Source organism: Ailuropoda melanoleuca, chromosome 2, assembly GCF_002007445.2.
Source record: "Ailuropoda melanoleuca isolate Jingjing chromosome 2, ASM200744v2, whole genome shotgun sequence".
Taxonomy (NCBI): domain Eukaryota; kingdom Metazoa; phylum Chordata; class Mammalia; order Carnivora; family Ursidae; genus Ailuropoda; species Ailuropoda melanoleuca.
In genome coordinates, this window is record NC_048219.1 from 185,899,766 (window position 1) to 185,925,642 (window position 25,877).

General features: G+C 41.1%; 1 protein-coding gene and 1 long non-coding RNA gene across 7 annotated transcripts in view; one reads left to right on the forward strand and one right to left on the reverse strand.

Moving 5' to 3' along the window:
* Positions 1-2,136, forward strand: part of LOC117801144 — a 2,928-nt gene extending 792 nt beyond the window's left edge. Inside the window, exon 2 of the long non-coding RNA XR_004623648.1 lies at positions 2,094-2,136. This is a non-coding gene — a long non-coding RNA (uncharacterized LOC117801144). The remainder of the gene's footprint in view (positions 1-2,093) is intronic.
* DOCK10 (dedicator of cytokinesis 10) overlaps positions 12-25,877 on the reverse strand; it is a 240,246-nt gene continuing 214,380 nt past the window's right edge. For 3 of the 6 annotated variants that reach the window (XM_019798992.2, XM_011224086.3, XM_034655275.1), the window contains 12 exons: positions 24,607-24,822; positions 23,111-23,168; positions 22,686-22,784; positions 19,972-20,078; positions 17,897-18,019; positions 17,650-17,763; positions 10,335-10,481; positions 7,774-7,984; positions 6,450-6,640; positions 4,446-4,546; positions 4,155-4,293; positions 12-303 (listed from right to left, as the gene is read on the reverse strand). In XM_019798992.2, the coding sequence (XP_019654551.2) occupies positions 193-303; positions 4,155-4,293; positions 4,446-4,546; positions 6,450-6,640; positions 7,774-7,984; positions 10,335-10,481; positions 17,650-17,763; positions 17,897-18,019; positions 19,972-20,078; positions 22,686-22,784; positions 23,111-23,168; positions 24,607-24,822 (1,617 nt within the window). In that variant the 3' untranslated portion in view covers positions 12-192. The other 3 variants (XM_034655274.1, XM_034655273.1, XM_034655272.1) reach the window with 3 other exon arrangements.

The window sequence follows — 25,877 nt, forward strand, 5'->3', positions numbered from 1 at the left end:
AAAAAAAAACCAAACAAATCATAAGAAATGTGCAAAAACGGAGGCTGGCAAAATTCTCAAGCTAGCGAGGTAAAAAAAAATATTATTAACACTATAAAAACTTCAAATAAATTAAATCTTTCTCTTCCCCGAGATGAGCTGCAAATTCAGAAGGTTCCCTTCAAGGCGTGTCTGACGCAGCAGACCCCCTCCTCAAACTTCCTCACTGGCTGAGATGGAGACGGTGGGCAGAGCCGCCCTGCTAATTACTGGAGGGCAGGTTCGCTCCGATCCGCGCTTTGACGGGTCGTCCCTGCACGTAATCTTCACAGCACGAAACGCAACAGGACAAGACAAAACGAAAATAGAGAAGTTCATGTTAATACTGCCAAGCACAAAATTAAAACCCAGAACAGTGACTTTTTTTCTTCCCCATAGGGGCACTGTGAGCTGTTGAAAACGAGCTTATCAGAGTAGTCCTGGAATTTTTTTCCAAGCCCATGCCAGAAGCATTTTGGCAAGATTTAAATTAGCTTCACAATACTGTTCAACTATCAGATATAAATTTATACATAATGACTTTATGATTGTATCTGAATAATTCCAGAATTTCATTTTATTCTAAAAGTTTACAATTTATACTGTCAAAATGCCAAAAAAGGGAAACACCTGAAAGCTCATTTAAATGTTTGCATTAATGGAAATAGAAGAAAAAAATACACCTTGACCTGATTTTATTTTGAAAATAATATTAATGTGCCTAAATAATATCTTCCTGTCAGATCTGTGCAAATAATGATGTGTAAATACGATAACAACAGTAGAAACCCCAGGCACCTCTAAAATGTATCTCTGTAAAGAAGAGACTTAATGAATATTTCAAATTTCTAGTTATGAAGGTTTTTCCACTTACTTGACATATTACTATGGTTTAGCTTTAACCCTCTTCCAAGACAGATTAACACTTCTGTCTGCACGAACACCAAGCATCTGGTATCCTATACTGCCAATAAATTCTCCTTATGATCAATGCCACAAGTTCTGCTTAAATAATTTGGGAAATGATGTGTCCATAGAGTATCTGAAACTCCCAGAGCAATATGCCTTTGCATCTTGCCTGCCTGGCACCGTAACAGAGTGGATCTCTTCCTTCCTCTGTATTTTATATTTGAGATTCGTTACTGCTGTTGAGTTTACCATGATGCTATCATCATCAGTGCTGAAACAGACGCCAAATGATCATCTTATATTTATGTTTCATCCAGTTACTTCCATGCATCACTTAGGCCTCCATCAAAGGAGGCTTTTATGTTTTTTGGCTACTTACAAAACAATGTGGCATCCTGGCTGTCTAGTTGTTGTCTCTCTGCCACTTTGGCAACCCCAACTGCTCCATCCCAATATCTCCATTTTACATACTAGCATCCACTTTATCCTATTCCATCTCTTTCTGTATACTGAAGTTTCTTTCACTAAGAGGGGGCTTCAGGATACCCTCTTAGCTAAGACTACTCTGGACACTCTTGGAATGAATTGCATTAATTCTATTCCTATTATTTTTTAAAATTTCTATGTCTGTCTATCTATTCTAACACTATCTCTATTTTTTAACGTTCACTGTAACTATATATGTAATTTTTCTTCCAGAACATGTCATGAGCATAAAGGTATGTGAATGAATTCATGCATTACAGATTATGGTTTGTTCATGCATTACAAGAATATGCTAAAGTCTGCCCACCCTTCCCTGCACTAGAGTTTGAACCCAATCATATGGCCAGATGCCTTTTCATTAAAAAAATTGAGAAAAGCAGCAAACAATTGTTTGTTGTTGCTGTAAATCTGAACTGAGAAAACACCCATTTTTAAAAATTCTAGGGACTTTGCAGATCTTAATCACTGGCTGCTCTTTCTGATTTCAGGAAATTGTTCATTATAACCAACGAATAACACTTATCAACGGTTGTCATGAAAATAGCTAACTTCACTCTAGATATCTTGTAGTTTTGTTATGGACAATTTATACTTACAATTGATGATTATTAACTAGTTTCTCCTCTGGAATCTCTTTTACAGAGCTAGAAGTTAATACTTTGTCCTCATTTTAATCTAAGGTGGAAATTGGAATGCCCATATAATAGAGCAAATTATTTAAAGGAAAACTTTTTTGAAGGTATCATATGTGTTGTCATGGTCTCACATATAAATACCAATGTGACAAATCCCCAGGATGAGAAGAATGTTTATCTTTCTTGCCAACAGATCTGTTTCTTTTACTGAATAATAAGATCTGTGCAATCCATCCGTTTCTTTCCTTTGCATCAGTTTCCAGGAAGCACAAAGTCAAACTTTGCTTCTTTTAGTACAGGTTTCCTGGAGAAGAATTCCTTTTTCTGTCCTCCTAATCAGCTGGTTCTAATCTTTGTGCAAAAGATTTTTGTTATTGTTGTTGTTTTGTTTTTTGTTGTTGCAATTTGAGGTACACTGAATCTTTGTTTTGGATACAATTGACCCAAATATATTTTACAGATTGGTAGAGTATGAGTTTTCTTTTTAAAAGCTGAGTTGTTGGGGTGTCTGGTTGGCTCAGTTGGTAGAGCATGCAACTCTCACTCACAAGGTTGTGAGTTAAAGCCCCATACTGGGCATGGAGCCTACTTAAAAAAAAATAAAAGGTAAGCTTTTAACTTTAATCGGCAAGCTTTTTTCTTCATATCAGCCTATTTCGAAATGGAAATAAAGTTGTTCTAACTAAATGAACACTCAGAGAACACTAGCCACTACGGAGGTGTCTGGGGGAATGTGAACAACTAGGAAAAGACAGGCAGACCAGAAGGTCACAAAGGACAGTGTAGACATAAGGAAAGAAAAACATACCACTTTTGCTTATAGTACTGAGGGAAATACTAGACACAGAGGAACAGAAGCTGTACAGACACGGACCGCGACAGAGCTGCCAGGAAAAAAAGAGAAAAGCATTTTTGCCCGAAGTTTCAAGGTCAGATGCAATTTATAGTTCAAAACAAGCATTTCTTTGCCACCTTTTCCAAATATAAGATCCACTGTTTGTTCTTCTTGTTTCACTCTCAGATTTAGGATTACCTCCATGCAATCGAGGCATCTCTCTTGAGTTTTTAATTCCCATCACCCCTTTATAATCCCAAACCACTAATGATAATCCCTCCAACTTAAATCAATTAACCAATTTCTTCCTCTAGCTACTTGGGAGAGTTTAAAATGTGGGTAAAAGGAGATGGAAAAGAAAAAAAAAATGAGAAATGCACTTGGAAGAAAATATTCATGCGATACATTTCATGCTTTGTGAATAGTGTTGATAGTGTTAGGCCGTTTAAAGAAACGAAGGGGAACTAACTTTTAATGAGTGGCTACTATGCACCAGGCACTGTTAGGAGATTATTCAAATTTTCCTGCTCAATGATTCTGTAAAAAGCACATCTAACTCCTGGAGGAGACCATGGGGTAGTAAGATGTCCAGGTCGAGTGTGAGAGTTGATGGATGCTGGGAAGCCAGAGTGGCACTTGGCTTTCGACCACTTGATTCTCTGATTAATGAATATCCGGATTTTGTGCACAGCCTTACGGAACATGCTGGATGCATGGATGACTTGCTGGTGGGGTAGAGGATTAAGTTTTACCCAATTCTGCACATCTTCAGGAATTCCCAGCCTCTGTAGATGCACTCTTGACCTTACCAAGCCATGACCCTAGACCTGGAGTTCTTCCTGAGTATGGTGCAGAGACCCCTGGTGGCAGAACTGTGGAACTCCATCTCACAGCCAGGGCTCTGCGAGGTCCTACATCAGGGGTGACAGGAACGGCAGCAAACCTAGTAGAATGTCACGCAGTGTTCCTTGGTGTCTAAAAGGTTCCATATATTCTAGAAAGCCAACTGCTCATATGGTGTGGATAAACATACCTGAAAACTTTGGAAATTACCTGGGTTCTCATCTTTTTTTTTTTTTTCCCCTATAGATTTTTTCCCCCAACTTGATCTCTGCTTTGGGATGCAAGGGGTGTTGTACGTGGAGAAGTGAGCAACTCAGTGCTTATGGTGTTCATGTAAGAAAAGGGACATCTACAGTCCTTCTGCCATGGGGGACAGAATGGACAGTTCTTTGAACCGGCAGCGCGGGCCAGCTCAAGCCAAGCCTTACCTGCTCATTCATGATTGTGGAGAGCTCACTGAGCATGTCCTTATAATGGGACCTCAGCTCCTCCTGGTACTCCAGCTGGTCCTCCTTGATGAGCCGCTCGTTCACATCTAGGGCCTGCCCGCACGCATCTGCAAATTGCCTTTAGTGACAGCAAAAAGCAAATTACCAATCAGCCGTAGAAAGTGGCGGCTCCAAGTCAGGCTGGGGAGAGACTCTGCTCCCTGGAGGAGGTGTGGTCAGGTGGCTCCTGCCTGAAAGAGCTCCAGAACATTCCCACACAGAAAAACTTACCTGAAGATTTCCTTCAAAAGTTTTACTTGGTTGTCAGGGTATCTCTTCGCATTGGTTTCTTCAAGAAAAGCTCGTGCGTAGGCCATTGGCCCAGCATTAACCTATTGGGGAGAAGAGAATTGGCTCGGACCATCCCATCTCCTCCTCGGATGGCACCTTCTCCACCACTAGAAGGAGCGGCACCAATCACACAGCACCCAAATCCTCTCGCAGAGCCCGGTGACCTACTGATGTGCTGTCTTCTCTGCTGTCCCCCAACTCAGTGGTCAGTAAGCTCCGGAAGGATGCACCTGAGTGCTGTACTCCATGGCCACCTCCGCAAACTGTCACTTGCCCATCATTTCACATTTTTGTCATAGCTGCCCTTGGCTTGCCCCATTATTTTCTCACTATCTTTGGCAACTAGACTCATTTTTACTTACTGAAATACATTTAATTTTAACATCTGTGAAATCAAATGTTTGATGTGCTACTTATTATTATTTTTTTCTATTCACATCACAGGAAACACTGAACTATTACTAAGAGACATTCCACGGTCATGGTGGTGTATGCCCCGCCCTGGGAAACACTGTTTGACCTCATTCCACCTGACAGTCTGGCCTAGATTCTGGCCGGAGGATGCATTTATCAGATTTGCTGAATGAATGCACAATGCCGGGTCCAGTTCACGCGCACACACGAGTGGGCTCACACTGGTGAAGGAGTCCATACTCTCTAGTGTTTATAGCCTTTTACTGTGAACTGTGGGGCTTGGAAGGAATAAGGTCACAGAAGAAGGCAGCTAATACTGTATTGGACCTGTCTTCACATGCCCTTGCGGGCGAGGGATCACCAGCATGGTAGAATGAGTAAACGTTACGGGTGCTCTCCTTTGCTTCTCCAGATCACCCAGTGTCCACTTCCCTTGACACAGCTGTGCGCTGAGGGAAGCTGTTGTCTGGAGTATAGCAATGGTTCTTTTGCCTTCTGGCTTTAAAAGATTTATTATTATTACTATTTTGAGTCAGCCATGGGTGACACAGATGGGAGGTAGGTGGGGAAGCGGAGAGCAGGTCAATATCAGGATCAGCATTACTGATTTTTCCTTTTGCCTTGGGCTCCAATGTAGTTCCACATGGCATGGTTACTGGCCTGCCTTTATTTCAAATGTGAACACTTAGTTCATTATAAATTTTTGGCATTAGTTTTTTATTTTAACAATACTGGATTAATACTGTCTTATCTTGGGTACTGAGTTTTTTGATGCACACTTAAATTCTGTGCCCAAGGTGAGTGCCTCACCTGTCTCTCCCTAGTCCCACCTGGTCAGGGTCTTTTTTGGCTCCAGGGTTTCCTCCTTGTGGTGCTCTGTCTAGCAGAGGCATGTCTATCTGTCTCAGCAACTGGCTTTCCCAGCTTTCTCTCTCTGCTTCCATTCACTCTTCTCTCCCCTCAGTCTTCAGATCTAGGGGGTAACATTCTTGCTAGTGCCTGCGCCCACCTTGTTGGTTTTCCTAAATACTGCTTATGCTTTTGCAAATAGTCTGTTCTATTTTCTTTAGTCATCCACTGCGAGCAGGCCATCTGCTTCTTCTCAGGCCTCTGATAGATAAATACCAACACCCATCTTATGAACTATTACACATTTCTAAAAAATTTGTTTTGGGACATGTTCATAAGGCTCTTACTGACAGATATTATTAGAGAGCCACGTTTATTATTTATTAATTCATTGGTTAGATTTTAGAATATAGAACATAGTTTACCCAGAGAAGATGGGAAAGGAGGATTGAGGAAGAAGAAATTTTATTTCGGCTAAAATTTAAAAAAGGTTTATCTCCAGGTGTTTGCCACCATCCATGCGTATTTACAATGAAACAAAATTTTAAGACTCAGATAAAAATTGCTGGATGGTATCACACAGAGAAAAGTGTCTTTTATCCCCTTTGTAAAAAATTTCTAGGGTGTTCTATACCAGGTTCTACTTTATACCAAATGCATCTCCGCTCTGACCGTGCCTACCTTCACGCTGACGCTTCCTTGGACTTTGAGCTGCAGTCTGATCATGTCCACCTCGTCCATCGTGCAAAGCTGGTTAAGCTCAGAAACTTTTTTGGACATCTCATCAATCGCCACTTCGATCGGATTCAGTTCTGTGCTCGACTGGCTTATGACTTGTATTCTCTTCTTCACATATGGGAACAAGTGACTCGCTGCACAAAAGCAATGCAGAGAAAGTAAAGGTTGAGGGTTAGTGAAGAGTCTCGAGTGCCCCTGAAGGTCCAAACGATTTTTTAATTTTTTAAAATTTTTACTCATGCGCCTTCCACCCTGCATGGTTTCTGTGTGAGTTATTTCTCTCTGGTGTACCATGGTGTGCGACATCTCTTAGCTTTGGGCCCAGCTACTGTCTCCTGGCATGCTCTTCCACACTTGGCCAGCCAACAAGTCCTTCTCCTATGGGCTGGGTTAAGGCCTTTAGAGTCTCGAAACACTGGAAAGATTATAGCTTCCCCCCAACTTATAATTCAAATACAAACTATACTAAACCACACTAAACAATGCTTAAGTGTATACTCCATAGCGTATATTCTAATAGCTTTGTTCTAATTTTTTTGATGATAAAAGTTCTGGAAAAGTTTACTGAAGATGAACGTTTCCTATAATTTGGGTCACTGGTATTCAGGCGCAATCCAGGACTGCTCACGTCTCAAGATTTGTCCAGAATACCTTTGCTCGTCTTTCTCCTCGGTCTGCCTTAGGAGCCCCTGGCATTCATCCCCATTTTCTTTCTCATGCTATGCTCACCTGGATTTCTTGCTTCACTTGGCTTTCTCCTACCAGACTGTGACCACCTTAAGGGCAAGACTCATGGTTCATTTATTTAAAATCCCAAAAGAGTGCCCAGCACCTCGTGGGCCTTCATGGCATGTTTGCTGAATACCTGAAAGGATGACTAGCTCATAGAACAGATCTAGACAGTACTGGAAGGGACGTGGGAGGTCATCCCCTGCCTTCAGTTTACAGATGAGGAGCCTGAATTCTAGAGTGGTTTAGAAGCTAACCCCAAAGCACACAATTCTGAGAGCTGCTAACCCTGAAGTAACTGGGGGCAGGCTCAGGGAGAGAGCAGGGGGAAGCTCAGTGTGCCTTTCCCAGGACACGGACACCATGACCTTGACGGCCGGAACGTCTACAGGGAAGAGGTGCATAAAGTAACTCTACTGAGAATTTCTCTTCTGATTGACTTCCCGAGGGAGGGGAAGGCGGCGCTTCTTCCCGGCAGGAAACACCGCGAGAGCCGCTAAGTCCCGGGAGAGAAGGGGCGGCATGGCGCCGCACTTACTGGTCAGGACCGTGCGCCGCTTGCACTGCTCCTCCACCCCGCCGTGCTTCTTGCCCGACAGCGTGAAGGGCGTCTCGAAGACGAAGCGGTTGATGTTGTGGTGCATTTCAAAATCCGTCTTCCGGTCCTCTATTTCCTTTTCCTCAAAGAACGGCGTGACATAGGTCACCTGGATGTAGGCATATTTGGGGTCCAAATCCTTGGGGTTTACCTGGATTAACACATATGGCAGAAGAAGGAGTGGTGAGTTCCAAGTGCTCCTGGAAGCAAGCAGGAGGCTCAGCGTTCCCCCAGCTGGCATGCCAGGGGCCTGCCCCTGCCCCCTTGGGAAAAGACAGGCGATGGGATCATCTCAGAGCTGCGTGAACTGAAGCAAGAGGAAGGGGAAGTGGCTGGACCGTGGTCAAGATGGCTGCAGAGGTGGGAATGGAGCCAGCCCTCCAAGTCGCTGAGGATCTTCGAAACCCAAGATCATCTAATCTTTGATCTTCTTTCTCTTCTGTAATGAATGTCCCTACCTTTGTCTAGAATACAAGATTCTTGAGAGTAGAAACACAGCTCTTGGTCCCTCTATGCTTCAGCCATGTACCTAGACTGGGGCCATGGGCTCTGGGCTTGTAAGGCAGAAGGAGGTTCTTTGTTTAAGGGATTAACTGATTCGCCTACCTCGTGATTGCTAATATTTTTATTCTCAGTTTCTCTAATTCTTTCTCTTCTCTGCAATAAATCATCCTAGATAGTTTCTTTACTACCTCTGCCTCAGTGAATAGCCTTCTCATACAGCAAGGAAGGCAGGCTGGGGGTCCCAAGAACAGCCAGGGAACGGCTCTTGCTGTTTTTCAAGGTTGGAAAGAGATGAGTCTCAGCCTCTTTTCTAATGATTTCTGGAAGAATGTTCCAACTTCCTCCAGCTTTCTCCATCTGTTTACCTACTCACTGCCTATCCGGTTCCAGAGATTTGAGGAAGCTCGAGAATTTTGTAATGCTCCTAAAATTACACTGTTAAGATAATTGCAACCACTCTACAGATTAAAAAAACAAAAAACCAAAAGGAAAGAGATTCAGAGTGGCCACCCAGTTTCTCCAAGAGGGATCACCAGCTGATCGGTGGTCTTCTGGGGGAATGAAGACTCCCGTGGTCTGACACCAAGTTCGACATTTTTCTCATCCCACTAGCAACTCTGTCTGTGCTTATAATTAGGAGAGCCACCGTGAGGGTGGTTCCAGCTCTGTCCACCTTCACCGGGAAGGAGAGCGTACCTTTCCAGCTAACGGGGAGAATGATGAGCACATCGTCACAACTTTGCCCAGACCCAGTGGTCTCAGGCTCAGACCGCTTCCAATACGAATTACGTAAAAGGACAGAGGAAAAAGACCTTTTCCTTTGTGGCCCGGGAGCAGCCTATACACTTGGACACAAACCAGCTTTTCCGGCTCGCTCGCTCTGTCACCCTCTTCTCTCCAACCTGCTTCTCAGACCTGCCACACTCCAAACACACCTCCCCCTTTCATTCCTCCCTGGCATCGCCTGTGCTGGGCTTCTCAGAGTGCCCTTTGCTTCCAGCAAACACCTTCTCACTCTGCAATTCCCAGAGCAAACATTCTTCCTCTGTGGAGCATTGCCCAGCCAAGAATGAGCTGTTCAGGGAGGCCTGAGCTTCTTCCGTGTCACTGGGACCACGTCTCCCGTGGTCCTTCACTGGACTCTATTTAATTAACTGTTTGCATGTATCTTTCCCTTCTTCTTCTTCTTCTTTTTTTTAAAGATTATTTATTTATTTATTTGAGAGAGCAGAACGAGTGAGAGACAACACATTGTGTGTGGGGGGCGGGCAGAGGAAGAGGGAGAAGCAGGCTCCCAAGACTGGGATCATGACCTGAGCCCAAGGCAGATGCTTAACCGGCTGAGCCACCCAGGCGCCCCGTATCCTTCCCTTCTTAACCCCGTGTGAACCTTGAGTTCTGCAAGGAAGGGACTCCATGTGTCCCAGCTCCTAGTTCTGGGCCTGGCATGCAGTAGGTGCTTGATAAAAATTGGCTAAATGAATGAAAGCATATTAGAAGATTCTGAGTAATCTGATCAGAGGATGTAAACACTTGCTTCATGGAGCCATGAGGAAGTAAAATGAATGTTCGCAGGTTAATACAAGTCTGCCACTGTCATAGAGGACAGATTTCAAAACCGGTATGACTCCTGAAGACCTCGATGACCGAATAACTACGTTTTGCTGGGTTTCCTCCAACTCCACCATTGGGCCCAATCGCTTTAACCCTTAGATTGTTATTCAAATGCAAATAACCTATGGCAGAAGTAGAGAATTTAGTAAATTGTTTCTAAGACTACCTAAAAGTTACTCGAATGAACATGTATAATGTTATTGACAAAAAGAAAAAAAAATCACCAATCAACCCACCAATAAACAAACAAGCAAAACATCCAAAATAGTTGAATTGGTTTACTTTGCAGTCAGGCAGAGAATGAAAACTTTAACAAATATCGTTAAAAAATAAAAAAATCAAGTCAATGCCTCACATTTGCATGAATACTGATTTTCCTTTACCTTGTTGGAATCCTGGATTATTTTCACATTGTCTGCTCCGAATTTATCTGCATAGAGCTTGAGCAGTCTTTGGGAAATCTCAGAGAGGCCCGTCAGTTTAGGCTCTTTATAAATATACTCTTTACCTTCCTCCTCTTCAAAAAAGCCCTATGGGAGAGACATAACGAACCACCAACTTTATTAGGGAACTTGGATTGCAAATTACAAGCAAAACAAAACTACGTAGACCATACATCCAGTTTTTCATTGTCATCCAAGCCATTGATTAGCACCCTATAAAATTCACAGAAAAAATGTCAAGTAAAGAAAACAAAATATCACGTTAGAATCAGTCGTTAATGAAACACTTCCGACCAGGCCGAAGACCCTTATGAGATAATCTTACACATATTTTCTCTGTTTGGAGAAATCAACTGTGAGACCTACTTGCATATATTTTGGGAGAAGAATGCCCTCATGTGGCAGCCTGGGGTAGAACACAGAGTCTGGAGTCAGTTTTGGCCTTTTTCAATAAGGTCTTCTGCACTTCTTTGAAACTAGCATAGGAAACTCTGAGTGTCTCGTAAAGGTTTCGAAAGGTATGTGTTGAGGCGCATCCCGAATCATGGTGGGTGCAAAGCCATCATACTTTGGATTGTTGTCATCACAGAAATGACATCTGGTACGCTCCCAAGTACCGCTATTTTAAAAATAACTGTAATGTCTTCAGAGGCAACCATATGCAATTTCACCACTCAGTTGACTTTACTAATAGATCTTTTACATTCTTGCAAAACGAGCATTGGGATTGAAAATAGTAACCATGCCATCATTTTTATGCCATAGGTGAGAGGAGGGTTTAGCCTCTACTAATTGTAGTTGTCTGATCTGAAACCGGGGGAAGGAAGGATTCCATTATCTGAGGCTAACTCAGGGAGGCAGTCTTCAAAACTCCTTCTTTTTGAAGAGACACAGATACATCTTTCTTGTGGAATATACGTAACCTCAAAATACTAGATTAAATCGGGCGTTAAGAACCCAAGCGCATACAGTTTTCTCCTGACTGCAGAATTTACCTCATGGAAACAGCTTTTGAGGGCCAAGTGAGATCCTGGAGGACAGAAAGAATCTTAGCTGTACTTTTTTCGTTTTTATCATTTTTGATTAAAACATATTCACTATATGTACCCGAAACATGCATAAAGTCTTCCAGTGATGTCGTTTTGGCTCATGTGAGGTGATCCAAGAATAACGACCAACGCTCATCTGTATGGGGCTTCATACTTGCAAAGCACTTTCCTCCGGTAGCGTGAGCACTGTGGGCAGAGTACTTCGTACCCTAAGTGGGCTGCAACTGAACAAGGCACCTTTGCCAGCACAGGCTTTGTTAAGCAGGTGGTCGCCTGTTTCCTTGTGCATTTCCCGAATCGACTTTGGGTTTTTTCAAAGGCGGAGAAGGGTTTTTTGTTCAACAGCGCTCGTGCCTGGTCTTTAGGGGAACTTCCCTCTACATTTGTCAGATGAAGAAACAGATGAATGAAATAGTTCTCAGAGGGCATATATCTTAAAAGGGTCTATTTGCACCAGGTTTAACTGGAAAAGAGTCCACGGATTTTAATCAAGATGTTTTTATTGAACAATTTCTTTGAGAATGTGCGTGACCAGACACAGCTAATATAGGAGGGCCCTGACCCCTAACGGCTTTAAAAAGTGACTTGGAGTGTTGAAAGCATGAAAAGCAGCTCGCTGTCACTCCTCAAGACTTGGTAGGGGTAAGTGAGGTCTGGCTCGGTTCCCACATGACTTCCAGCCTGCCATGATTTCTCTGTTGCTGTCTTTGTGAAGATGTGTCTGATTCAAGGTCAGAAGTTAGTGGCTAAAATTGACAGACTGACACAGGAGAGAGAGAGGGCTTCTGAGGCCATCAACCAGAACCCCCACAGGGCAAGAGCCTTAGTAACATTTACAGCTTCCTTTTCAATGTGAAAAATGTCTCCAAGTTCCAGGAAAAGATTTTCTCACCACGCTGTGAAAACTAGCACAAAGAGACATTTCACTGCGCATTCTTTCCTCTAACAAATTTCTGAATCCAGGGTTAGCAGAAAAGGAGAGGTGGGAAGCAGGGTTTTCTTGTCATAACTATGACCGCGTGGCCTCGGTCATGACCTGTGACTTTCTTTCATCCCTCCTCCTTGATCTGGAGGATGGGAAATAGTACAGACTCAGAAATTTAGTGGGAGGCCCCAAGAACAGTGCCTGGTACACAATAGGCCCTTGGTGTGTGTTAGCTGTGACGAGGAGAGCAGAAATAAAGAAGAAACTTCTGTGTCAGTAGAGCAATTTGAGCTCTGTAACGTGCAGGGAAAACAGCTTTCCTGAGTTTTGAGTGCTTAAAAATACATACCTTCAGCTTCTCTTGCAAGGACACTACAGTTTTCCTTATTATAAAAGGTCTATTGTTGTTGATTTCAGTATTTTGGTAACTGATTGATCAGAAGGAAATTGTGATTATTTATCTATGTGGCTTGGAAATATCAACCTTGTTGGAACTATTTTCTGAAATAAGGAGAAAGGAGATTGGAGTAGCAGAATTAAAAATTTAATTGGCTGTCTTCTGGGGATCGTATAAGAGCTTTTCGGGTCAGATCAATGGCAGCTCTGAACCTATTTGTAAAGTGCGCCTACCTTTTACCCAGGGAAACTATCAAAGCATAGCCCACTGAGCCACGGGACTTTGTCTTGAGGAAGTTTTCAATTTCAGCTCTATGAAATAAATGATGTATAACTAGGGACCTAGGTGATGAAAATGCAGGGGCAGTTTCTGTTTTGTTTTAGCCCCAAGGTTGTGAGTAGGCTGCATTTCAAAGCAATGGGAAATGTGCATTTCCCGCGCTAGTTTGATTTTCTAAATGTCATTGTACAATGTGATAAATGTTCTGATCAGTCGTCATTTGGAATTAGTACATATTCTAGTTAAACAAAGACTTTGAATCAGTAGAGTTAACATGCGTAGATTATGGAACTGGAAGGCAATAAGTTATGATAAAAATGGGCTTCAGTAAACTGACAACTGAAATCATTGACTCTTTGACTCTTTCTTAGATGTTTTTGCAGGTTTTTGCAATGCCCCTGTATCATCATTGGGATGTCAAATATAAGTGCGCCTGCCATTATACTTAAGTAATTCAAAATTCACAAACAAAGGAATGCATCCAAAGAGGAACCTTGTGTAAAAATGTGGGTCAGAAAGTATTAGTAATGGGCTAAGTATTAAGAGAAGAGAAGCTACAAGAATATAAATACAAACCTTTCTTTCTATACATATTTTGTATACTTATTATATGCATTAAAAATATATATTTTATATCAATGACTTTCAGATAGGTGGGGAGCCAGAGGGATGTATCACAACCCAGAATGGAGAGGGTTTTTTTTTTTTTTTTTTTAAACTACACATGCACCTTCCCTCCTCCCCTTCGTCTCTTTTCTATCAAGGTTCTGAGATTCATCTACACCCATGGCATGTCTGAGAATCATGGACTCTATATCCTTTGATCAACAAAAGAAAATTTCCCCCAGCCTTTCATTTATTCATTCTGGGAGCATCTGATGTTTAAGTTATGCAATGGGCATTCACTTGCTTCCTTACATGCTAAATATCAGAGCCTAAGTATTTCATTGATTACAGCTGATGTTTGATCACTACAGTTGTTTCATTACTCTGGAAATGAATACTTCAGGGACACTTTGGAGTGTGCCGTATATAGGCTGCTCTGTGTAAAGTAATTTCCATAGTCAATGATGCCAGGTGTCACATTAGAAAATTCATGCTAGGCAAGACTTGCATTTTTAAAGCTCCTGCCATGAAAGAACAGTTTCCAACTTGTTTCCTGTTGTCTGGCTCGTTGCAGACATAATATTAGCTACTCTAGCCAATACTATGTAATGAAAGCACTATTCACACGGGACACTAAAATATTTACCCAAGGCCTTGTGGAGGCAAAGAGCCTACTGCATATTATATTCCCATAATCTTTGCAACGTGATTGCGAGGCATGCCAATCTGGATATTAAAAGATGAATTTTACGGAGACATAAAGTACCATCATGAAAAAGAAATTATTTCTGACTATGGGGATTATGGTAATCAAGTAGTTAAGACTTTATCTTAGATCTTTGGAACCTTCATTCTGCCCACATTCAGGGAAATGTTCAAATCCAGTTGGTATTTCTTTTTCATCAAGTTTAAAGTGATGTGCACCGTCCGTTCCTGTTGAATACAATAGTTCACATTCTCCATTTGCTGTCCTGGGACAGCTATTTGAATTTCATTTGATGACTGAGGCTCTAAATGGCTGTGTATCAAGATGACCCTTGTTGGTTTTTGTTCAAAGGCGGCTGGGGTTTGAGCTTATAAAGTACCATGCCTAGGCTTGTACTCAGGTCTGCAGACTTAACAAAACACTTTTAAGCTTAGGTTGGAATTTTTAATAAAAGACAACTGAGAATGCTGGCGGCATGTAAAAAAAAAAGCCAAGTGCGCAATCAGCACACATTATTGAGAAATCTGCAAAAAGAACAAAGGTAAGTCATTTGAAAGTAGCTCTTCCCAGGTCTTCCCCCTGCCCCCCCCCAAGTCTATTTAGTACAAGGGTTTTCAAGTATTCTTTTAGTAGGTGAGTTAGAGACCCAAGACCCCCATTTTATAAATGAAGGTAGAAAAATCCTGGTATGGACATGGGGAGGGCTTAAAGAATTACAAAAAAGTATGTAGTGGTCAGATGAGCAGAGCTGAACGTGGACAGACAATGTGTGGATAATGAAGGAATTTGTCTTTCCAGATTAATCAGCCATAATTATGTTGAATTGTAGTGAATCATTTTTTGTAGGTAGAAAATGATTGAATGCAGGCACTTTTACATGGTTCGCAAAGGGAAGAAAATTTTGTGTCACAGAGCTCTAGGCGCTGGCATGTTATTTCTGTGTCTGCTGGCTTTCCAGAATTTCTTACATCACTTCTTTCTAAGGAGACTTAATCTGCCCTAGTCCACTGGTCATCTTTTGCGTTGAGCATTAAGACCATCACCGCCGAGAAAGCTCGGAGCTCGCCACCACAGAGAGCTGTTTCTCCACAATGCTTATGTGGAAAGGAGCAAGGTCCTTTCAGGAGCCTAGGAAGGTGTCCATCAACAGCCACCACTCCAAGTTCTAAAAATCTGCCCACTGCACCCTACTGAATCAGCTGCCATTCCCAGTGGTCTAAGACAAGCAGACAATCTCTACTGCTAAGCCTGTTCTACATGAACTGCAAACGTATGGCACTCGTATTTATCTGGGTGTGCGCACAAGGGCACATGTGTTTATGCAGGTTTTTAAACCACAGTTACCTTTGTGGAGGATGCTAACATACGTGAAAAGTGAATGATACATTTTTGTAATTCAGATAACTGGAATAAACACAATTTAGTTCACGAAATGCGGGATGACTCCAAAACGAAGGGAAGCAGGATGATCTCAGCTTTGTTCCAAATGTTGATTTGCACAAGAAAAGTTAAGTTTCAGTACAACCATACGGAGGGAAGTGTGAGGGTTATTAGAGCATGCAAAGGGAGAGGGAGCGAAAACTTACCACAGCCTGGAACCATCAAGACCAGAAGAAGAAAAGAGTAAACATCTGCATTAAAATCTGGTAGGAAAGCAGCAGGGTTTGTTTCCACCTGTTTAGGGTCCCTATACTAGAGACTGGCTGGAGAAATCGTCCGGTGGGCAATCTCGCTTTCAAGACCAGACTATTCATGGCCGCTTATTACTTTTCCATTGGAAGGATTGCCTGAAGGGCTGTAGATTCGAATCTTGGCTAGCTGAGAACCCATCCTTGTGTGTCACTTCTCTGGGGCTCAGTTAGCTTGTGGCCATTCCCTGAAAGCACTGTCTTTCCCCCCTGCCATCCCTTAATGCCCACATTCCCTTCCCAATGGGGTGTTCTGCCATTTTTCTTGCTAATGTTTCACCAAGGTCAAATATTGCTTCTTTTCTTACGATACTCAAGATATCATTCCCTTATCTCCCTCCTCCTCCTCCCTCTGCAGATCCCCCCATTTTCTCCCCGCAATGTACGCTATCACCCGATTCTTTTCCTGTGACCCCACACATGTCTACATTTAGTCTTTATCTATGGACCCTCTCCACCCGCTTTGGCTATCTCCTCAATCCTGGTGTGGCTGCACAGGGAGGAAAGTCTGAGTTGGATTAATTCGTTTATGCTATGTGGTTAGTGGGTGACCCCTTCTCTTTCCAGGTAGGGAGCAGCTAATCTTTATTAGTTCAAAAGTTAGCTTTAAAGCTGCCTTTGGCGATTAGGGGAAAATAGATGTTTTCAGAAGACTTTAATAGCAAACAATCGAGAATGACCATGCTGGATTTGACTTCTTCAGCCGCAGCCTTTGAAGATTCCGAGGAGAAAAAGAAGCTATCGGCAACACTGCCTTATGTGAGGGGAGGGAAGGAAAGGAAACGAGAGGGCAGAGTCATTCCAGCTATGAAAATAAAAGGATGGAATGTTCATGCACACAAGTCAGAGTCCGAGGCATGCCCGCTGCAATGTAATCGTGTTGTAAGTCTTCTCGAAAGGAAGCGGGATGGGGCCTGGGTTTGCTCCACTTAAAGTGCTGCTCAGAGACATTCATCATTAATACAGAATATGTTCACTTAGTTTTCCGGCTAATACTATGGCTCGTTAATATTATTATGCTGGTTCACTGCTAAGGTGGGAAGCTGGGAAAGATAACTCGACAGTTATACTGACCTACAATACGGGGAAAAAAAATAACATACGGTGTTGTGTCTGGAATTAGTGGTAGTTTAGAAGGAGGAGGAAAGAAAATGCATGATTGTAAAGTCAAAGAGCTTTGACAGGGTGGAGCCCCTAGGAATTCTTTATTTCCCAGAGTGCTGTGAATTTCATTTCTCAAAACATGTTCAATTTAATTTCACTTTAACATAGGACGTGAAACTATAATTAGATATTGAGCGTTAACTGGGAAGAAGAGGATGCTGAAAAAGAAATTCTCTCTTTCTCCAAGAAGTTAGAAATCACTGGTTTAACTCGATCTGTATGAAGACCCCTGGATTTCTCTGCCCGTTTGTTCCCCAGTTCACTACATTCCTATGGACAGACATACGACCCTCACATCCAGAAAAACCCTGAAATATACCCAGACATACCCACATCCTCTCAATCCCTTGGCATGTGGAGTTTGATGTCTCATAGAGAATGAAAGACAAAGTTTCATTGTTTAACAGAATGTAGAGGCCACGTAGCTTCTGGTGAACTTACCTGCCCATAAAATGCTACACGATAGTAGCGACCAAACAGCCGCTTCTCTGAGTTGACCACCTCTGCAACTTTTAGGTATGATCGATGAATGTCGTAGTAGAGGTCTGATAGTTTCTGAAATCATAAATCAAAGGGTTTCATGAAGATGATGCTGATACAAAAAACAGGGAGTTGCCCCTTTTGAAAATTGTAATTCACCAATTTAAAGCAGGATGTTTTGACCAAGGTCTGGCCTCAGAAAACGTACTTTGAAGTCTCTCTGCTTCTCGAAGACAGCGATGATGGGTTTGTTGACATCAGCGATGAGCTCATATCGCTCAGACTTCCAAAGAAACTCCACACACATGTAGAGCTGCTCCACCAGGATATTCTGCAATCCCCCAAATAAGAATGAGATTTTACACGAATGTGTAAGCATGGGGAACACATTGTGGCTCATCCCTGAAAACTTGTTTTCAAAACTGTTACACTGTCAGTTTTCTTTGTAGTGGGGTCTCGGTGTTCTCTTTGTTAACGGCATTTACACCCATCCTGGAAGGGATGGTGGTGTCTTCTTGGATTCTTCTCTTTCCATTACCAAATTAGTCCTTCGAGCTTGTTAATTTGAATCTATGAAATGCCTTCAGCTCTGTCTAGTCCTTTCCATTTCCATGGTCACTGCCTTAGATCAAACCCCTGTTCCTTCTCTTCCAGACCCCATAGTGGTCTCCTAGTAATCTGCTTTCCACTCTGGTCCATCCTATGTGCTGTTCTCTAGGAATCTTTCTTTCTAAAATGTAAATCTGATCACGAGCTCTCCCCTGCCCTAAACCTTTGTAGAAACTCCAGTGTCTCTGAATGGCCATCCAAACTCTCCAGCATGGCATTGAAGGAGCTCCATGATCAGCACCAACCCCCCTTTCAGTGCCCCCCTCCCACTCCACTTGTCACTGACTTTTGCACTTTGGTTACACCATCCTGTACCACTCCACTCTCAGAATACTTTTGCACCTCCACACATTTACTGGTGTTGTGGCTGCACCTATAAGAACCTTATTTTCTCATTTGGCACCTTCAAGTCCCATCAGTGCCAAGACCCAGTGCAAAAGTCTGGAGAGCTTTCATATATGTCTCATCCATCTGCATCCCAACCACTGTCACTTAAAAAGTTGTTCCCCTTTAATTGCCTAGATTTGTAGTTGTTAGGTCTTAAACTGGCTACTCTCCATCCTGAAAAAAGTTTGTCCTTCTCAAGATTCTAAGCTCTTTGAAAGTCAGCATTAGGTCTTATTTATCTTTGTCCTCCATTCTCAACGCCTCACATATACTAGTGGTTTAATAAATATTCAGCTAAATCAAATTATATACTCACTTAAGCAAGTGGATAATATTATTAAATCTTTTGAACAACGTCTTTGAAGAAGAGATTCTTAAATGTTATTTGAAATAGTTAATGTAAATATGTAGTTGCATTTACTGTTTATCCTCAAGGTATACTAAATTCATATAAACCATATATAAAATTTAATTAAAATCCACCCCAGGGGCGCCTGGGTGGCACAGCGGTTAAGCGTCTGCCTTCGGCTCAGGACGTGATCCCGGCGTTATGGGATCGAGCCCCACGTCAGTCCTCCTCTATGAGCCTGCTTCTCCCTCTCCCACTCCCCCTGCTTGTGTTCCCTCTCTCGCTGGCTGTCTCTATCTCTGTCAAATAAATAAATAAAAAATCTAAAAAAAAAAAATCCACCCCAAAACTTTCTTTCTGCAACCCTTTTTTCTCAATCTATGTAACATAAAGATTTAAACAATTAGCTTATGAAATATTTTATTTACTTGATGAGGGAGCTCTATTTTCTTTATCAGAATTATTGCTATGTAATTGCCAATAGACAACTTCTTTTGATTAACGCACAATAACCATGATTTGCAAATCAAAAGTTTTTTTGCAGAAACTAGTGAACCTTTCTGTTCGAGTGTATTTACAACTTTCTAATGCATTAAAAAAAAAGTTGTGATCAGCTCACAAAATTTTCAGCATCCCTTATTATGTTTACCAAACGACCAATGATTTCATATCTTATAGAAGAACTGACATTATATATTTGGGTCCATCTTAGAGAAGTGACATTTAGTTTAAATATTCATTGAAAATTATGCTTTATCAATGGAATTTGAGATCTATTAATCTCAGATTAATTTTTGCCTGCCTTTCATTTAGCCTAAGTCCTATTCTACAGTAATTTTATTTGATTTCTGAATAAGATTTTCTCTTCCATATTTAGCTTAATGTAATAATTCAATGCATCTTTTTAGTCAGTGTACACGAGATTATATGGATCTAACCTCATTGTACGGTGTGTCTTGCATTCCCGAATCTTCTTTCATTGCTCCTTCTTCTTTAATATTTGGTGTGATGCTCAGAAAAGCTGGCCAGCCCATAGAGAACATGCCTTGAGAGGACCAAGCAAAATGCGACATTATTATTTGAGCCAGATCCTGTTTGGAATAGATAATGTCTTTCTTTATGATGTTACAAGTGGTAAATAAAACTCACACAGTCAATGAGATGGGTAGATAATGACTGTTGATAAATATTATCTCCCAGGGCAACCAATGACCCTGTTTTCTAATTTTGTATCAATTTTCAGGTGATACATTTTCTTTTAGAAGCTGGCATGGAATCATAGACAGAATACAGAATTTGTAAATAGACAAGGTTCCAATGTCCTAGTTTAGCCAGAGTTTTTGAGCCTGCTTCACCCCATTTGTTAAACTGAAGATGTTATTATCTATCTTAAAGGATGGTTGAAGGGATTCAAAACATTAATATTTGAGAAAACACCTGGTATGGTCAGTGTATTATGGAAACAAAGCTCGCTCCTTGCCAATTTTCACTCTTTTGCACTATCTAGAAACTTCCTTAAATTTTCCTAGCACCATGGCTACCAAGATTTAAAAAAATAGAAAAAAAAGATCTGGCTCTACAGATAATATATAAAGACAGTTGATCATGGGCAATGCCCCGAGAGGAGGGACTGGAACTGAAGAGTGGGGAATTTGAGCAGTCAGGAGCACAGCTTGGAGTGACCGACCAGCCCTTGCACTTTGGCCCCATCACAAGCTATCCGTGCACCTTGGGTTGGTTTGTATCACTTCTCTTGGTTTTCTCACTTAAAAACAGGAGGCCATAACAGCACCTAACTCAAAGACTCATTACTGGCAACTAAGTGAGATATTGCCAGTGTGGAGCCCAGTGCGTGCCCACACATATTGAGCAAGTGCTTTTAAAATTATAGCTAATACTTTTGTGAGATGTCTCCATTTTTAATTATCAGCTCATGGGCTATGTCACTAAACGATCACTCCTCAAACATACTCGAAATTATAACTAGAATAGTTTTTGCAATCTAATCCTTGCGTTAAAAATTCTACTTTCCTACTTTTTAAAATAATAATATTCCTTCTGTAATTAAACATATATTAAAATATATGACAATTGATTAGCAGGGATATATAGCAGAGAAAGTCACCATATATTTTTTGCAGAATGATGATTTTTATTACAGTTGTACTTTCTGGAGTTGCTTATATTTGCCTATAGTCTTAATTATGTGCACATTGTACTGAAGGGATCCTTTTTCCTCTAACTTAGAAACACCATAATATAAAAGTATATTGAGGACTTTAGATATATGCCAATGGATATAAATATATGTTAATGCATCATAAAAAATCACCTTCCTTAGAGTTTACTAAGCAAATATATTCTTTACTCAATGGGTATGTTAGTGTCCAATGTTACCCTAGGTCTGGAAATGGGTATTTAACATTTTTTGAATATTAAAGGTTCACACAATATTTTGGGATGTGGTTTCCACAATTTCTCAAACAGACCCTTAGTTTTATCAGGTTTTTTAAATTTTGTTTTTTGTTAGAATTTGAAATCAACTTTATGGAGCTGTACAGTGTCTGATTATGATACAAAATAGATGGGGAAGAAGGGTACGTTAGACAAGAGTGATGAGTTCGATGACGTGCATACAAAAATGAAGCTAAATGGTAAGTGTGGAACTAAGCAGGAAGATTCCTGAATTTTAGCGTTGACACAAGCCATGATGCCAGGTCTGGTCTCCTCCTCAAACAAGTGACCTCTGTCTCACAGTTCACTTTGGTCATTTGGTTCAAATGCCTTTTTGCAAAATCCACTGAGATTCTTTAGAAAATGTATGCATGTTTAAAAGAATAAAGGATTAATTATGTTTCCAAAATACTGTAACTAAAGTCCATTTACCTTTCGTTCAGTCATTTTGATCTTAATATCTAAAGATTCGTTTCTGTTTTTCATACACTGAGCTTTCCACTACATTTTGAAAGTTAAGAGAGCATTAGGAAATAGACCCCAGGCCATAACCTTTGGGTTTGAGCAAACTTTTGCAAAGGAAGACAGGTTAAATAGATTAGCTATATTGCCAAATGTTTCACAAAGAGTAATTCTTTAGTTATTGTCACAAAATCTTTCATCAAACTTTAAAGATGACATATTCTTAATTAAAGGAAATCAGTACTGTAAATTATTATGTGTTGCAAATTGTCTGAATCAGTTTATGCTTTTAAAAAAGTAAATGGAACATGTTGATTATAGAGTCCTGCATATATATTTTTGGCATTCCTTGTTTCAAATGAGTCATCTTATTAGATTCCAAAATTAAAATAGATTTTTCTTGCAATTTTAAAACAATTTTAGAATAAAATCCTAAGGGCAAACTAGTATGCAGATTGGTAGCAAATACGGCCATGACTCATAATCCTAAATATTGGATAAGATGCAATTCTATGTGCTGAGAACTTTTCAGTTCTAAACTTCATAAGTTTGGGTAGATTTAGGAATGGTAGGGCTTCAAGCTTTTACAGCATGAGTTATGAAGTTCTGAGACAGTTTTTGCTTCCAAGAAAACATTTAAGAGTTTCATCAAAGAAGACTTTAAGCAGCAACATAATTTCCTCTGCACTGTTCCATGGGGGTAAAGGAGTTTATGCGGGAGAGTTAGGCCACTCACTTCCTCCACCAGGAGCTGTTAGTAATGGGTAGCTATCACAGGGGTGGATATCCTCCGGGAGCAGGGATGGTGTGCAAATCTTTTCCATTTTCCAGTAACCTATGGTAGTGCAAGATGAGGTTAAGACATTGCTACATGTTGGTGTTAATACAAGCTTATGAGACTACTAATCGTTACCAATGAAACATTCTCATTTTGAACTAAGAGGTTGACCAGTTAGCATTTTCGTACATAAAATAAACATGATAATGGCACAAGAGAGCTAAAATTTATAAGTACAGTATAATTAGAAATATCTGTGAAAATTAACGTAACTTAACAAAACATAACTGAGATTAATACAACCTAAAATTAATAAGTTAATTTTAATTTAGGCTTCAACATGTCAACTTCTAGACTTCTCTCCCTGCACACAGCCATCTTACCCTTTCTTTTCAGGTACTCCGCAATGAGGGCAGCTATATGGATGTAGCACATAGCAGCCTATAATAAAAAGAAAAGGGTTTCAGAGGAAGGCACAGTGTAGATTCTACTATTCATCTAATCAGGACGAATCTTTCAAGGTGAGTCAGTATTCCATGTGAGAATATGGGGAGGAATCCTTTTAATGAATTAATCAAAAACAAGAATTGATTTGATTTCCAAAAAGTTCATAATCAAGAATAAAACACATATTTGGGCATTTTTTGTTTGTGTTTATCTAGGTGTAGTCTTCAAGTGAGTGAATGAGCTGACCTGAAGAATTTTTCAATAGAATTACCTCCCTTCTTTAATATCTAAGTCTAATGTATGTATTTTTAAATCCACAGTTCTCTTCTCTTGTTAAAACTACAAGCTATAACATCGAGATCTAAATTGGGAGTAAAATTAAGCTACCTTCTTGGCTTTTCTCCTTCCAGTAATGGCCCCATTGGAATATCTACTGCCTTTAAGACGGTCGCCTCACAAGGTGGTACTTAATTAAATAGTGTGGCCTAATGTAACAGGTGTGCTCCCGCCAACCAGACTATATGGCGATTTTATTGTTCTCTCATATCTCCTGAAAAGTCTTGAACATTGCTGAACACGTACTAGAACTTGACCAGCTAAAGGGTCCAAATGACTTCAGCTTTTCCCTTTGAAGGTTGTGGAGTTATTTCTCCATTTTCTGGGCCATCCAAGGGACCTGGAGTTTCTCATTCTTGTCCCATCCAATTGTTTCCAACCACAGTTTCTGATTGGCTCTATTTCTATCCCAGGATCCCTCACATGTGTTTAGAAGAACTTCAGGTGTTAGGATTATCCCAGACAAATTAATCTCTTCTCCAAAGCGGCACAAGTTTCTGAGAGTAAGGCACAAGTTTCCCATTTGGTGTCCCGAAACCACTTGGGGGCTGTGAATTGCTGCATAGAAATCCACCCAGTATTTGAACTGACATAAAAAAGTTAGCTATTGATTTATAACCTTCACACAGTGCACTCTCCTCACATGGCTCGTGGGAGTGTTAATATTTCCATCACCAGCTCAGACTAGCTGCAAATAAGGACAGATTACCCCAGCCTGAAGATTACTCACCATGGTGGCAAACTTCCCCATCCGACTCCAATTACAGGGAAGACGTTTTAAGACACAGAACATTAACTTATATAACTCAATTTCCAGATACCATTACAACCATCCTCTGTAGTCTTAGGCTTTTAATCTTTGGTTCTGCATTACATATCCTATAATTACAGCTGATACCAATGACTCTGTCCTTGACTTGGTATCATTTACATGGAGTTGGGCATTCTTGAATCCTACGTGCAAATTTACATCTATATATCATTGGGTCATATCTAGATGAGTGGAAAAATATGGTAGCCTACTGTACGTGAAAATCCAATTGCCCTGATAAAGAGGACAATGCCAATGGAGAAGGACTTAGCCTTCGCTAATCACCTCAGATAAGTCTCCGTTTCTCGCATGAATCTTGGCCATGCTTTCGAGCCAGGTCCTCCGCAGCTCAGGGGTGCTTGCATAGGAGTTTGCCAGACTGTATTGGAGATCCACCAGCATCTCGGGGTCCTTCTCATGCTCCTTCATCTGAGCTGTCGCCATCAAAACAGTCCTTATACGTTTCGTCAGATCTTTCACCTCTGCTGGGAAGTTGCTGTTCTTTGGAAAACAGAGAGCCTGGGTCATTATCTGTTCCTAATGCCTAAGGTAAGTTACTTCAAGTGACTTGGCATCACAGTTTGGTACATTCTCTATATTGTTCATAAATATGTACTTTCTTCACATATGCATTCCATGTGTTATGATTGTGGTTGTACACATTTGAACATAAGAACTGCAGTAGACTCCATCTTATCTGCTCACCTAGCTTCTTTTAGTAAGAGCATCCTGATTGTTCTTTGAGGCACTTTCCTCTCTGGCTCTAGTTCATGTGATTTAAAGGGGTCCACTTCATTCGCAGGCACCAGTGGGTGGCCCACCAAACTGGCCTGGCCCATTATATTCTTTAATTCCTCAAGCCAGTGATCAGTTTAGGAGTGGGCATATGATACAAGGTTTAGACAAAGAGATTCAGGTCTGGGACTTTGGCACTATAGAATGAGGTGTTTTCTTCTCTCTCTCTCTCTTTTTAATGTTTTTATTTATTTATTTGAGACTGAGAGTGAGATAGCATGAGCTGAGGGAGAGGGGTAGGGGCTGAAGGAGAGGGAGAAGCAGATTCCCTGCTGCGCAGGTAGCCCCACATGGGGCTCGATCCCAGGACCCTGGGACCATGACCTGAGCTGAAGGCAGACGCTTAGCTGACTGTGCCACCCAGGTGCCCCGATGCATTTTTTCCACTTACAGGATACTCCAGTGTGATCAGACTTTCTGAGAGAAAGCTCATGGGGAGCGCCTACTTGTAAACGAAATAAACAAAGAGGGAAATTGAACTGAGAAGTGGAGGCAAAAATCAAGGCAGCAGGAGAAGGGGGCTTGAACATATGATGATTTTTTAACTTAGGAAAAACTTTTTTATTAAGATTTTTTATCCAGTTTCATTCAGAAGTAACTCACGTATATCACTTATGAGTTTAAGGCACACAGCATGGTGATTTGATTTACACATATTGTGAAGTGAGAACCACAACAGGTTCAGCCAACAGCCATCTTCTCATGTAGATGAAGTACAGAGGAAAGAAAGGAAAAAAGGAAAAAGGAAAAAAATTTCCTCT